The sequence below is a fragment of the Chrysemys picta genome, chromosome 11 (genome assembly GCF_011386835.1).
Source record: "Chrysemys picta bellii isolate R12L10 chromosome 11, ASM1138683v2, whole genome shotgun sequence".
Classification (NCBI taxonomy): Eukaryota; Metazoa; Chordata; order Testudines; family Emydidae; genus Chrysemys; species Chrysemys picta.
In genome coordinates this window covers 39,567,398-39,580,977 of record NC_088801.1, presented here as the reverse complement: position 1 = coordinate 39,580,977, position 13,580 = coordinate 39,567,398, and the positions used below count along the sequence as shown (strand labels likewise).

Here is a 13,580-nt window from a genome sequence, read left to right as displayed (position 1 = left end):
TCTTCTTCGAGTGATTGCTCATGTGTATTCCACAATAGGTGATTCCAAGCTATATCTGTTGGAGGTGGGTAGGAGTTCACAAATTCTCGGGATGGAGCACGGCCCTGCCAAACCCGGCATCCTCCCTGGTTTGGGAGATGATCACATAATGCGAGGTGAAAGTGTGAACCGAAGACCACGTAGCAGCCCTAAAAATGTCCTGGATGTGGACATGGGCCAAAAAGGCAGCCGACGAGGCCTGCACCCTAGTTGAGTGCGCCCTCACATAGACGGCAGGGGGATTCCCGCCAGGTCATAACAGGAACAGATGCATGATGTGGTCCAGTTGGAGAGCCGCTGAGTGGAGATCGGCCAACCCTTCATGCATTCGGCCGAGGTGAAGAACAGCTGCGAGGACTTTTTGAATGGTTTTGTCTGCTCCAGGTAGAAAGCCAGAGCCCGTCGCACATCCAGCATGTGGAGACTGCGCTCCTCACTGGCCACACGGGGCTTGGGGCAGAGGACCGGCAGGAAAATGTCCTGACCCATGTGGTAGGCAGAGACCACCTTCAAGAGGAACAAAGGATGTGGGCGGAGCTGGACCTTATCCTTATGCAACACCGTGTACGGGGGGCTCGGAGGTCAGGGCCCTGAGTTCCGAGACCCGCCTAGCCAACATGATTGCCACCAGGAAGGCCACCTCCCACGAGAGGTGTGACCAGGAGCACGTAGCTAGTGGCTCAAACAGGGGGCCCATGAGGCGGGCCAGCACCAGGTTTAGGTCCCACTGTGGGACTGGGGGCCTGACATACAGGAAGAGATGATCCAATCCCTTAAGGAATCAGCCAGTCATAGCAGGGGAGAATATCGTGTGCCCCTGCACCGGCAGGTGAAAAGCTGATATGGCCGCCAAGTGCACCTTGATGGACGAGGGCGCCAGGCCCTGGGCTCAAAGGTGAAGGAAGTAGTCCAGAATAAGCTGGATCGGGGCAGCCACGGGGAAAACGCCCCGCTCATCCGCCCATTGAGAGAACCGAGACCACTTAGCCAAGTAGGCTCGGCGCGTTGAGGGTTGCCTGCTTTCCAAAAGGGCGCACTGAACCGCTTCTGAGCATGTCCTCTCCTCCTAGCACTAACCATTGAGCAGCCATGCCATGAGGTAGAGTGCTGCTAGGCTGGGGTGGAGGAGGCGGCCCTGGTCCTGGGAGAGCACTTCCAGGCAGGACGGCAACGGCCACGGCGGGGTGACTGCCAGGCCCGTGAGGGTTCCATACCAATGCTGCCTGGGCCATGCTGGGGCCATCAGTAGGACCCGGGCCCTGTCCGTCTTTATCTTTTCCAGGACCTTGCCTATCAGTGGGAATGGGGGAAAGGCATAGAGAAACCTGCCCGACCGGGACAAGAGGAAGGCATTGGAGATAGCGCCCCATCCCAGCCCTGCCCCGGAGCAGAACTGGGGACAGCAATGGTTCTGCCAAGTCACAAACAGGTCCACCTGTGGAGTTCTTCACTCTTGGAAAAGTCTGTGCACCACCTCTGGGTGAAGAGACCACTCGTGCTGAGAGGAGAAGTCCCTGCTCAAGCGATCCACCCACGAGTTCCGGAGGCGCCCGGTAGGTGGTAGGCCTGTAGGCAAATGTCGTTATAAATGCCAATATATTTGCCAAAATCTCCAAGGGCATGATGGACAGAGGCTACAACAGGGACACACAGCAGTGCCACATGAAAGTTAAGGAGCTGAGGCAAGCCTACCAAAAAAACAAAGGATGCAAACGGTTGCTCCGGGTCAGAGCCCCATACACGCCTGTTCTATGATGAGCTGCATGCAATTCTAGGGGTGGTCCCTACCACTACCCCACCACTGTCCATGGACATCTGCAAGGGGGTAGTCTCATGCAACAGGGATGAGGATTTTGTGGATGATGATGAGGAGGAGGAGGTTGAGGATAGCGCACAGCAGGCAAGCGGAGAATCCCTTCTCCCCGGCAGCCAGGAACTGTTCATCACCCTGGAGCCAATAGCAGCGGGCTCCCGGACCATGAAGCCAGAGAAGGCACCTCTGGTGAGTGTACCTTTGTAAATATAATACAGGGTTTAAAAGCAAGCGTGTTTAATGATTAATTTACCACGCCAAGCCAGTAGCAAGTAGTCTGGAATTATTGCAGAACAAAACATTGCAGCGAATGGGCCCAGGCTTTGGTGGCATTCAAGCAACATCCCTGCTGTTAGCCACATGGTGGGGGGAGGCCCGTTCATGCTGAGCTGTTCACGTTTGGCTGACAGGGATCTTCCCTTCTACTAGCCGCGCGCGCGTGTGTGTGTGTGTGTGTGTGAGTAACGATCATCCCAGAGAACTGGGTATGTGGGGGGGTTGGATTGTGCTGTACATTCACCCTAAAACCGCAGCCCCTCCTTTTAAATGGCCAACCCAACGGGCTTTGCTTGGTATGGGAAAGGAGGGCACTGCTGTTTGAAACCGGTCCCACAGGTTATGAAGGCTGAAGAAGCCAAAACCCTTTGCTTTACCATGGCTGCCTGCAAGCCGAATTCTGTTGCCCAGCCGAGCGTGTGTGATGTCTCACACCAAACCGGCAGGCACTCAATATAAGAGGCAAAATGCGACCTTGTACCAAAAGCACATGTGCTATGTAATGTGAATTGCTTGATTCAATGTGAAATAGTCTTCCCTTTGTTCTCTAAAATGTATCTTTTTGAATACTACTCTCCCTTTTTTTCCTCCCGCAGCTGGAAATGTTTCTACGCTCCCCCTATCATCTCCGTCCCAGAGGCTAGCGCAGATTAGAAGGTGAAAAAAACCCACTCGCGACGACATGTCCTCAGAGCTCATGCAGTCCTTCCGCACTGAAAGAGCTCAGCAGAATGTGTGGAAGCAAACAATGGCAGAGTCGAGGAAAGCGTTAAATGAATGCAATGAGAGGAGGGAGGAGCATGCTGAGAGGAGGCAGGATGCAATGCTGAGGCTAATCGGGGAGCAAACTGACATGCTCAGGCATCTGGTGGAGCTGCAGGAAAGGCAGCAGGAGCACAGACTGCTGCTGCAGCTCCTGTATAACTGCCTGCCCTCCTCCCCAAGTTCCATATCCTCCTCACCCAGATGCCCAAGAATGCGGGGGGAGGAGGAGGCTATGGGCACCCAGCCACTCCACCCCAGAGGATTGCCCAAACAACAGAAGGCTGGCATTCAATAAGTTTTGAACTGTAGTGTGACTTTGTCCTTCTCTCCTCCCCCACCCCTCCCAAGCTACCTTATGAGTTTTCCCCCTATTTGTGTGCTGAATTAATAAAGAATGCATGATTTGGAAACAGTAATGACTTTATTGCCTTTGAAACCAGTGATCAAAGGGGGGAGGTCGGTTGGCTTACAGGGAAGTAGAGTCAACCAAGGGGGCGGATTTTCATCAAGGAGAAACAAACAGAACTGTCACACCGTAGCCTGGCCAGTCATGAAACTGGTTTTCAAAGCTTCTCTGATGCGCAGGACACCCAGCTGTGCTCTTCTAATTGCCCTAGTGTCTGGCTGCGCATAATCAGCCGCCAGGCAATTTGCCTTAACCTCCCACCCCGCCATAAACGTCTCCCCCTTACTCTCATAGATATTCTGGAGCACACAGCAAGCAGCAATAACAATGGGAATATCGGTTTCGCTGAGGTCTAACCTAGTCAGTAAACTGCGCCAGCGAGCTTTTAAATGTCCAAATGCACATTCTATCACCATTCTGCACTTGCTCAGCCTATAGTTGAACAGCTCCTTACTACTGTCCAGGGTGCCTGTTTATGTCTTCATGAGCCAGGGCATTAAGGGGTAGGCTGGGTGCCCAAGGATAACTATAGGCATTTCAACATCCCAATGGTAATTTTCTGGTCTGCGAAGTAAGTTCCTTCCTGCAGCTGTTCAAACAGACCAGAGTTCCTGAAGATGCGAGCGTCATGCACCTTTCCCAGCCATCCCACGTTGATGTCAGTGAAATGTCCCTTGTGATCCACCAGTGCTTAACAGCACCATTGAAAAGTACCCCTTGTGGTTTACGTACTGGCTGCCAAGGTGGTCCAGTCCCAAGATAGGGATATGGGTTCCATCTATCGCCCCGCCACAGTTAGGGAATCCCATTGCAGCAAAGCCATCCACTATGACCTGCACATTTCGCAGAGTCACTACCTTTGGTAGCAGCAGCTCAGTGATTGCATTGGCTACTTGGATCACAGCAGCCCCCACAGTAGATTTACTCACTCCTAATTGATTCCTGACTGACCGGTAGCTGTCTGGCGTTGCAAGCTTCCAGAGGGCTATTGCCACTCACTCCTCAACTGTGAGGGCTGCTCTCATCTTCGTATTCTTGCGCTTCAGGGCAGGGGAAAGCAAGTCACAAAATTCCATGAAAGTGCCCTGACGCATGCGAAAATTTTGCAGCCACTGGGAATCATCCCAGACCTGCAACACTATGCGGTCCCACCAGTCTGTGCTTGTTTCCCGGGCCCAGAATTGGCGTTCCATGGCCTGAACTTGCCCCATTGCCACCATGATGTCCAAATTGCCAAGGCCTATGCTTTGAGAGAAGTCTGTATCCATGTCCTCATCACTATCGTGATTGTGCTGTCGTCGCCTCCTTGCCTGCTTTTGCAGGTTCTGCACATACTGCAGGATAATGCACAAGGTGTTTACAATGCTCACAGCAGCAGCGGTGAGCTGAGCAGGCTCCATGCTTGCCGTGGTACGGCGTCTGCAGGAGAGCAGAGTTGCAGCGGAAGCGGTTGAGGACGATGGTTAGCACTGCGCGCATTTCCCGAGGAAGAACACACGTACCTGGGAGCACATGACAGACAACATGGAGAAATTCACTATTGAGAGTTGCAGCAGAAGCGGTGTATGACGACAATAAGCAGTCCTACTGCACTGTCTGCTGCCAGCAGCACCCAGGACACAACAGCGGTGGTGTCGGTGAGCTGAGCTGAGCGGGCTGCATACTTGCCGTGGTATGGCGTCTGCGCGGAAAAAAGCCACAAAACGATTGTCTGCCGTTGCTTTCACAGAGGGAGGGGTGACATGTACCCAAAACCACCTGTGACAATGTTTTTGCCCCATCAGGCATTGGGAGCTTAACCCAGAATTCCCATGGGCGGCGGAAACTGCGGGAACTGTGGGATAGCTACCCACAGTGCACCGCTCCATAAGTCGATGCTAGCCATGGTAGTGAGGACGCACTCCGCCAACTTCATGTGCTTAGTGTGGACATATGCAATCGACTGTATAAAATCGATTTCTAAAAATCAACTTCTACAAAATCGACCTAATTTCGTAGTGTAGACATATCCCCAGTATCCTGTCTTCCGACAGTGGCCAATGCCGGGTGCCCCAGAGGGAATGAACAGAACAGGTGACCATCAAGTGATCCATCCCCTGTCGCCCATTGCCAACTTCTGGCAAAAACATGTTAACTCCTTCTGCTTAACAATGCGTTCTACCTTGTATTTAGCTGTGACACTCTCAAGTACCTGCGTTCTACCTTGTATTTAGCTGTGACACTCTCAAGTACCTTTCCCAGACCTGAAGATGAGCTCTGTGTAAGATTGAAACAGCATGTCTCGTTCACCAACAGAAGTTGGTCCTGCGAAAGGTATTACCTCAACCACCTTGTCTCTGTACTCTATATACATATAGTGTCTAGCACCAGGATTTTAGTAAGAGTATCTAGGTGGTGCTATAAACACAAAATAAATAATTTTGGATCCAGTATGTCTTTGTTAAAGACACAGTACTTTCACCTTTTCTATTAAGTTGTTAAACTGGCAAATACAATTAGATCTTCTCTTCACTGACTGTAAAACTCTCATTAAATATGGTTCAAACATACTTGTAGCAAAATTGAGTTTAGGACAATTGTAAGGCTAGTCTCAAACAGTTTTTTTAAAGTGTACATCTAATGCATCTGCCCCCACCTTCATTTGTGCAGGCCACTCATACTATTGTAAACCAGTTCTCATTGCACAGGGGTTTGAATCATGTTTTAGAAGTTTTAAAATGCAATTCTGCAGCCAGTAAAGCAGGCGCTATTTGAATCAATTTATAGTAATGTTTACTTTTAGAATATAAAAGATCTTTTTATCTTTCCACAAGCATACCTATCACAAAAATTCAACTTTTATTAACATTAAAAAATACATTTTCTAAAGTTAAAAAAAGTATGCTCCCCAATCAAGTTTCTTTGATAACTGGTGGAGGGTATTTATCCAGCATTCAAATTCCCAATATCCAAGATTTTCAGATATGCTTATTTTCCCAGTTTCTAGAAACAGTTCCATCACAATGAACACTCCTTTTTCATAATTTATCAAAAAAATTTAAAAATCCATGAAAAGATATCAGTAAGGCACAGCTGACCAAAACAAGGTAATTTATATTCAACTTAGGTGGAATAGTTTCCCTTAGCTCAACTGCAATCTTTTAACGTATGCAAATTAAGTTAAACTGGTCTATCCAGTTCAGGGAAAATCAGCCCTACATAAACTGTTTGGTGGTTTTGCTTTACAAACTTCTCATAAAACAGAACTGAGAAGGAAACTAGATAAAGTAAGATGCCCTGAGAGGAGGTTTGACATCTTAACAAAATAAAAATAACTTGGGACAATAAAACGGATAACAGACACAAGTTTGCACGCACAGGGAGAAAGAAAGTGCCAAGCAAGATGGCAGAGGTCCCAGGTGCAAAAGCAGAATTGGTGAAACAAGCACTCAAAGCAAGACACGCTAGACTAGAAGCCCTGGAAAACCTTGCCAAGTTTTGAAGCTTCTGAAATTTAGAGAAAAGTGATAGTTTAGAGGGCTTCACACTGTTACACTAACACCCAACCCATTTGAGACTGAAGCCGAAAAATTATTCTTTATACGCAGAGCAGTGCTACTGCATACTTCATGGAAAAGAACGGATGTGAATGACAGAGGGAGGATCCAACAGCTAGCAGGAATAAAAATAAATAACTAAGAGTTTGAATCTGAAGGACAAACAGTATGACTTTTTATGGACTTGAGTAAAGTAAAATTTCCTTACCGATACAAACATTCATCACTGAAGAAACTGACACTTCTGCCCTTCAAAGTTCATGGTTATATCTAAAGACTTTTATATTTTCAAACTCAAAACCTGCACCAAAACAGTTGGATAGACTCAAAACAAAAAGTATGGCAGAAGATATGGGCTCCTTATGCAAAAGAAAGACTGAACTTTTGCTATGTATTAGCTCTAACCTTATGCTTTAGTTGGAAGCATGCAGAGTTTGGCTTAATGTCACAGTTTAATGGTTTTAATATTTTCAGTTTATGCTCTGTTATTGTAACAGATTATTGAACAGACTTTTCCAGATCATGAAAGTACTTTTTCCTTTATGAAAGACGATTATTTCTCTCTCCTTACAGATTTAGAGACCAATTCTTACTCAAGCAAGTACTTTGATGGGATTATTAATTTACAACCCTCAAAAGCATGCTATGCCTGAAACAGCTTCCAATCTTTTATCATGTGACACAATAAAACAAAGGGTTCAGAGAGAAAAACAATAGAAATCACAGCAATAACATTATACAGTTACTCAGCAATGGTAAGTGGGTAGCATGTCTGAACAATTTTTTAAATAGTTTTTAATCAAAATGCTACTTAAATAAAAATAAATTGTCTTGGCTGACACTTCTTGTGGGCTACATGGCAGAAGTGGTGCTTTTAGGAGGGATTTGTCCAAGGGGAAAGTTTGGGGAGCATATTCTGCACATAGGTGGCAGTGTGGAAAAAGGTATGGAGTGAGGACTAATCATAAGGTTTTCAAGATTGGACCCTTATTAAAGAGACAAGAGGTAGTTGGGATGCATGCACACACTTCTGTCAATATATTGAACCTATTGCTGATACAAACAACAGCTAAAATTATAACTGAATGGTTACAGCAAAATAATTATGCTGTGAATTTATATTATGCATTCAGTAGTACTTTGGGCCTGATATGATTTTAAGACCGCATAATCTAATCCTGCTCAGAGCTAGTTTAATAAACACAGACATTAGTACCTAATATGAAGGCTACCATTTTATGTGAGGACTCCAAAAGTTACTAATTCTGGTAGAGCTGATGCAGCATTAGCAACAGAATAACTTTTTTGAAAGTTATCCTGATGCAGACTGGGACCTTCTGTGGGAATGGGTTTGTTTGTGCCTTGTGTGTGGTAGTGCGTCGGGAATGGTGAGTTTGCTATATCTGTGAATAGTTTCTCTTGTAGGAATGGGTTATTTTGGGTCATAGTCTCTCCCTGCAGGGATAGGAAGAAAGTTCCTCCCCTTGAAAAGATTTTGGAAAAGGGATATTTTCCTGTGTGTTTTATATTCCCTAGAATGTATTGATAGGATTTTACTCCGTGTATGTGTACATCCATAAAAAGCCTTGTCTGCTCTAGAAACTCACAAATAAAATTTCTATTGGTTCAGCTAACCGGGTGTTAGCATGACAGAGGAAAGTGTACACAAGCTTCCCATGTCAGGACCAATTTTTACCATTGTTCAGTTACACTTGCTTTTGGTATTAACTACACTGGCGGTAAACAGGTCCAGACACTGAAACCTTGTCTACACTACATCCTCTCAAGGCTGTTAAACCTAGTGGGATTTTTTCCTCTAAATTTCTACAGCATAGACACAGTCTCTCCATCAAGGGAAAGAGGAAAAGGAGGAAGTTGTTGCGAGTTACACCACGTCTCATCGGAAAAGGAAAATGACAGTGTTTATTACAGTCTGTCTCCCAGGGATCAGTGATTTTGTTGTGTGTGTTACACCTTCTTCCCATGGGGAGCCCAGCAGTGGATGTTAGCGTCTCTCGAGCAGGGGAGTGTGAAGAGAAGAGCATTTTGCTGTATAGGTTTATTACAGTCGGTCTCGGGGGGTGGGGGGGAGATTTTGCTGAGTAGTGTTTTTGGTAAGACTGCCGCATCCGGGGAAAGATACGTTAATGGGTTTTACAAGGAAACCGTCACGCCACGCCACGCCACGCCACCTCCCCTTCCCTACACACCCATTCACTCCCCCCGCCGCCGGGCACAGAGCGGGGAACTTACTCACCTCCGCTCACCAGCGTGCGGACAACCCTGGGCGCAGCCATCTTGAACAGATGGGCCAGGGTCACGTGGGCGCGGGCCGGTTGTGGCCCAGGCAGGGGCCTGCCCTGTAGCCTGGCCGCGGTAACCTACCAGGGGCGCTGGGTTCCAGCCCCGCCGAGCCACTCTGCCCGTCGGGGCTCGGAGTAGGGAGCGGCTGGGGCTTTGCTCCGCTCTCAGCCGGCCCTGCGGTCACTGGCGCGCGGCTTTCCCGGCCGAGCTTCCTCTGAGAACGGAAGCGGGAGAGCGAGGTGGGAGGAGAGCCGGCCCGCCCGGGGCTCTCCCCTCGTCCGACCCGCTCCCCCCCCCTCGGCCCGGGGCTCTCGCCTCGTCCGACCCGCTCCCCCCCCTCGGCCCGGGGCTCTCGCCTCGTCCGACCCGCGCTTCTCCCCTCCCCCCGGCGGCCTGGGGCTCTCGCCTCGTCCGAGCCGCTACCGCTCGCCCGGGGCTCTCCCCTCGTCCGACCCGCTGCCCCCGCCGGCGGCCTGGGGCTCTCGCCTCGTCCGACCCGCGCTTCTCCCCCCCCCCCCTGGCCTGGGGCTCTCGCCTCGTCCGACCCGCTGCCCCACCAGCCTGCCCCCCCCCCCCCGGCCACTTGAGGGCTGCGGTCAGGTGTCATCATGTCTCCTGGTCACTCGTCTCCTTGCCCAAGGACTCTAGCACCCGCTGCCCTCTCCGACAGTCGGGGCGGCTCTATGTATTTTGCCGCCCCAAGCACACCCGCTGGTAACGCGGATTCGGTGGCATGCCTGTGGGAGGTCTGCCGGTTCCGCACCTTCAGTGTACCCGCCGCCAAAACGGCGGGACCAGCAGACCTCCCACAGGCATGCCACCGAAAGCAGCCTGACTGCCGCCCTGACGGCGACCGGCAGGCCGCCCCAGGCATGTGCTGGTGCCTGGAGCCACCCCTGCAGGCAGTGCTACGCCTTGCAGGGCAGAACTTCCCCAGCCCTCTCTGTACAGACCCCAGCTGAACGGGTTGCTGGGGGCCCGTCGCCCTTTCACTTGCCCTCCCTGAGACCACCTTCCTCCGCACCCCCCCATTACTTCCAGTGCTTACAGGGGAAAGTCAGGAGCCTGCTGGGGCCTCCTGGTTCTAATCCGCTGTAGCACCAGAGTCAGCTGGCTTGGCCTCTCCCCTGTTACAGCCCCTTTTGCAGGCATCCAAGCTCCTCTTGATAATAGAGAGGTTGGGCAGCTCTTAAAGTGAGGAGGTGGAACGAGCAGCACTGGGACCTGCCAGACCATCTCCAAGCTCCATTCAGAGAGTGCTTTGCAGAACAGGGCTTGAAAACTTCTCCTCTAATATACACTGCCAGTAGTTGGTTGCCTACAGAGAGGCAAGCTTGGCCTGTTAGGAGCATTGGAGTCTGTTCTAAAGCTGATATTAATGGAAAAGGACTGCTGAATTTCTCTTGTTTGCAGTAATTTAAATCCTATTGAGTCTTTGCTTCTAACAAAGTTAGCTTGATTAGGGACACTGCTGTAAGCTGTATGAAGTAGTCCCACTTATTATTCGAGTCATGAGTATTCTCCCTTTTTTTTCATAGCTTTGAATGGCAGTGATGGGAAGTAAAACAAACAAACAAAAAAATAGTCTAACCACTAAAATAGTCTAGTAATTTTTAACCAGTAAGTGAGTCAGTGTGGCGGAGTGATTCCTAAAGAGAAATTACAATCCACTGGTGAGCTGTGGCTATACCACACTCTGTGGTACTAGAAATGATGTATTGTATAATTTCCACTTTTAGAATTTTCTCTATCTCATTTGATTATATCAAGTAAGAACAGGCTATGGAACAAACCCTGGATATGAAGCAGTCACATGGCGGGGGGGGGGGGAGGGTCTTCACTGGAGCCACAGTTGTACTTACTGCTTGACTTTGCTTAATCCATGCATGCAGAATCATGAAGGAGATGCCTAAAACTAAAACAAGTTAGTTGTATTTTAGTCCAGCTAGTTCCTTCATCTACAGTCACTTACTGCAACACAGTCAAACATCATGCAATAAAAATTAAACACCTAGAAAAAACAAACCAGCTACTTACTATAGAGAATGAACCCAACAGTTCTCAGGCAAACATATCAAGCACAAAGGAATCAAATACCCAACTAATAAGAGGATTGGGGGGCAATTATGGTAGCAGCTACAAAAGCAAAGGGGGGGAGGAACCCAAAATTCAGACATGAAATAAATAGGCCTGGGGGGGGCGGGGAATCCAAAAACTTGCAGTGTGTCTTAAAGTCAGCTGTGGAGGAAGGCGGTGTGTGTGTGGGGTTACTCCTGCAAACGTCCATCAGATGAGAGTAGATGGCTAAAACTTTGTATTTATTTCCTGGCTTTGTACTTATTGTCTCTGGGTACATATACAAATATTTAAAAAGTAGTTTACTAGAAATAGGTTACAAATCAGAGAAACACCATCAATGCAATCGGGCCCAAACCCACTCATGGAAAAATATATGAACTTTACACTGCACTCTGAAGGATAGGCTACCTACTGAACTAGCGAGGGGGCAGCTTCAAAAGGCGAGGTCCTCCTATTAGAAACAATGTGCAGCCTATCACCCACATGCTCCTGTATAAGGACTGTTAGCTAAAGTGTATCAGTTGATCATATACCTCATATGCAAACCATGTAGTTCTTTAAAGATCAGTAGCAGTACCTTGTATTGCCCCCAGATATGAACAAGTAAGCTAATCCATTCCTTATATCAAGACCCACTAAGCAGATGACCTGCTACATTCTGTATCAGTTCAGTTGTAGCCTGTGACTTGTCTTCAAGGGTAGCACTATAATAATCCAATGTGGAGATTAAAGTGGCAAGATCCAAATCAAAGAGAAATTGAGCTAAAATAGATTAAAAATGGCACTCCTACCCACTGCTACCTAGTGGGACTCAGGGAATTCCCCTACTCATAGGGGCAGAATCCAACACCTCCATATGGCTGCTCCTTCAGCCAAACTGCATGATCTCTCTTTCACTGGATTGAGCTTCAGCCTGCTTGCTTCATTTTGGCAAGGCACTTGGGAAACCAGACAACTCACATTTGGTTCAATTAAAGAAATTCAGATCTTCATGCAACCTGGACAATGGCCACCCAGCTCAAAGTATTTTACATACATGCTGAAATGGGGGGAGGGCTGCATGCCAGAACAACTACAGAACTTTACAATAAAATTTATGAACGGCATTACATGGTGGAGTTGTCTGCAGTAGCAGAGGACTGGGCCATCAGGTCCTATATCTTTATGTTCCTATGTAATCCCTGGGGGGGAGGGGCCTGATGGGTAATTAGCTGTCACTATTCTCTGGACTTTTTCTAATGGGTAGAAACAGACACTATTCAAATGCAATTCTGTGCTTTCTTGCCAGGGGTCATAGATGACTCAACAAAATCTCATAGTCAGTGTTATCAAGGGATGCTGTCACAGGAATTAACTTGACTGTTGACCATTGCTAGTAGACCAATGACAAAGGGTAGCTTGATCTCCATGAGCCTGAAACCCAACTGACAGAGACCAAGGAAATCCAAGGATTCCAGATATGCCAGAACTGTCTTGCCACCACCTTTGCAATTACCTTGCCAATAGAGGTCAGATTATAGAAGTGGTACATATGGTTCTATACTATTGCTAAGACTGAATTGTTTCAATTTTTGTACGGAAAGTCAAGTGTGGATCAGAAGACTGGCATGGCAGCTTCTTTTCTATTATCCTAAAGAACAAGTGAGCAACTGTTGCAACCTCTGGATCAGTTTCAAAGGAATCCCAATTAGTAGATCATTATAAGTGTCTTAAATTTGTGCTTAGATGAGAGAATTTTTGCTACTCAGTAAGAAAGCACCTATAACTTGCCAGATTTAAGTATAGTCAAAACTTTTATATGGATTCAGATAGAGTGGAAATCTAGAGTGAGGCCAAATCTAGTTGTAGTCAGAAAGGAAGTGCCCACTAAATCTAAGCACAATAAACGTAAGGATTTGCATCCTGCTGTGTCCAGGTACTATTAGTAAATCCACCCCCGGAAAACTTTGATTTTGCTACTCTGTTCTTAGATATGGCTTTATTCACAACTCACTCAAAATCTTCCAAAACCTTTGAAAGGATTAGTCAACTTGCTGTGGGAGGAGTTTTCCCCAGGAATTGAAATTATAGGTGGGGTGTTCAAAAACCACTAAATTGGTAACACTAGACTTGACCACTAAAGGGAGGATGGGGGAGTTCAGGGGAGGTGTAGGGAAGTATTTAGTCTTGATGCACATGAAAGTTACGTCTGTTAACATCAAGTGAAAGTCATATGTAGATGGCAAGGAAAGAATATACCTATGGTGAGACAACTTTAGGTAGTATTGATATATAAAATGATTTTTCTCCTAAAGGCACTCAGTATTGAGATCTCAACATCATTTTAAAATGATATTTTCAAAATGAACTGCAAAATGTTTCT

At 47.6% G+C, this 13,580-nt stretch overlaps 1 protein-coding gene across 4 annotated transcripts in view; it reads right to left on the bottom strand.

Moving 5' to 3' along the window:
- The window catches only part of METAP1D (methionyl aminopeptidase type 1D, mitochondrial), a 63,248-nt gene extending 53,884 nt beyond the window's left edge, over positions 1–9,364 (bottom strand). For 3 of the 4 annotated variants that reach the window (XM_005290460.4, XM_024114811.3, XM_042860736.2), the window contains exon 1: positions 9,093–9,364. In XM_005290460.4, the coding sequence (XP_005290517.2) occupies positions 9,093–9,132 (40 nt within the window). In that variant the 5' untranslated portion in view covers positions 9,133–9,364. The remainder of the gene's footprint in view (positions 1–9,092) is intronic. The other variant, XM_042860737.2, reaches the window with a different exon arrangement.
- Positions 9,365–13,580: the final 4,216 nt, after the last annotated feature.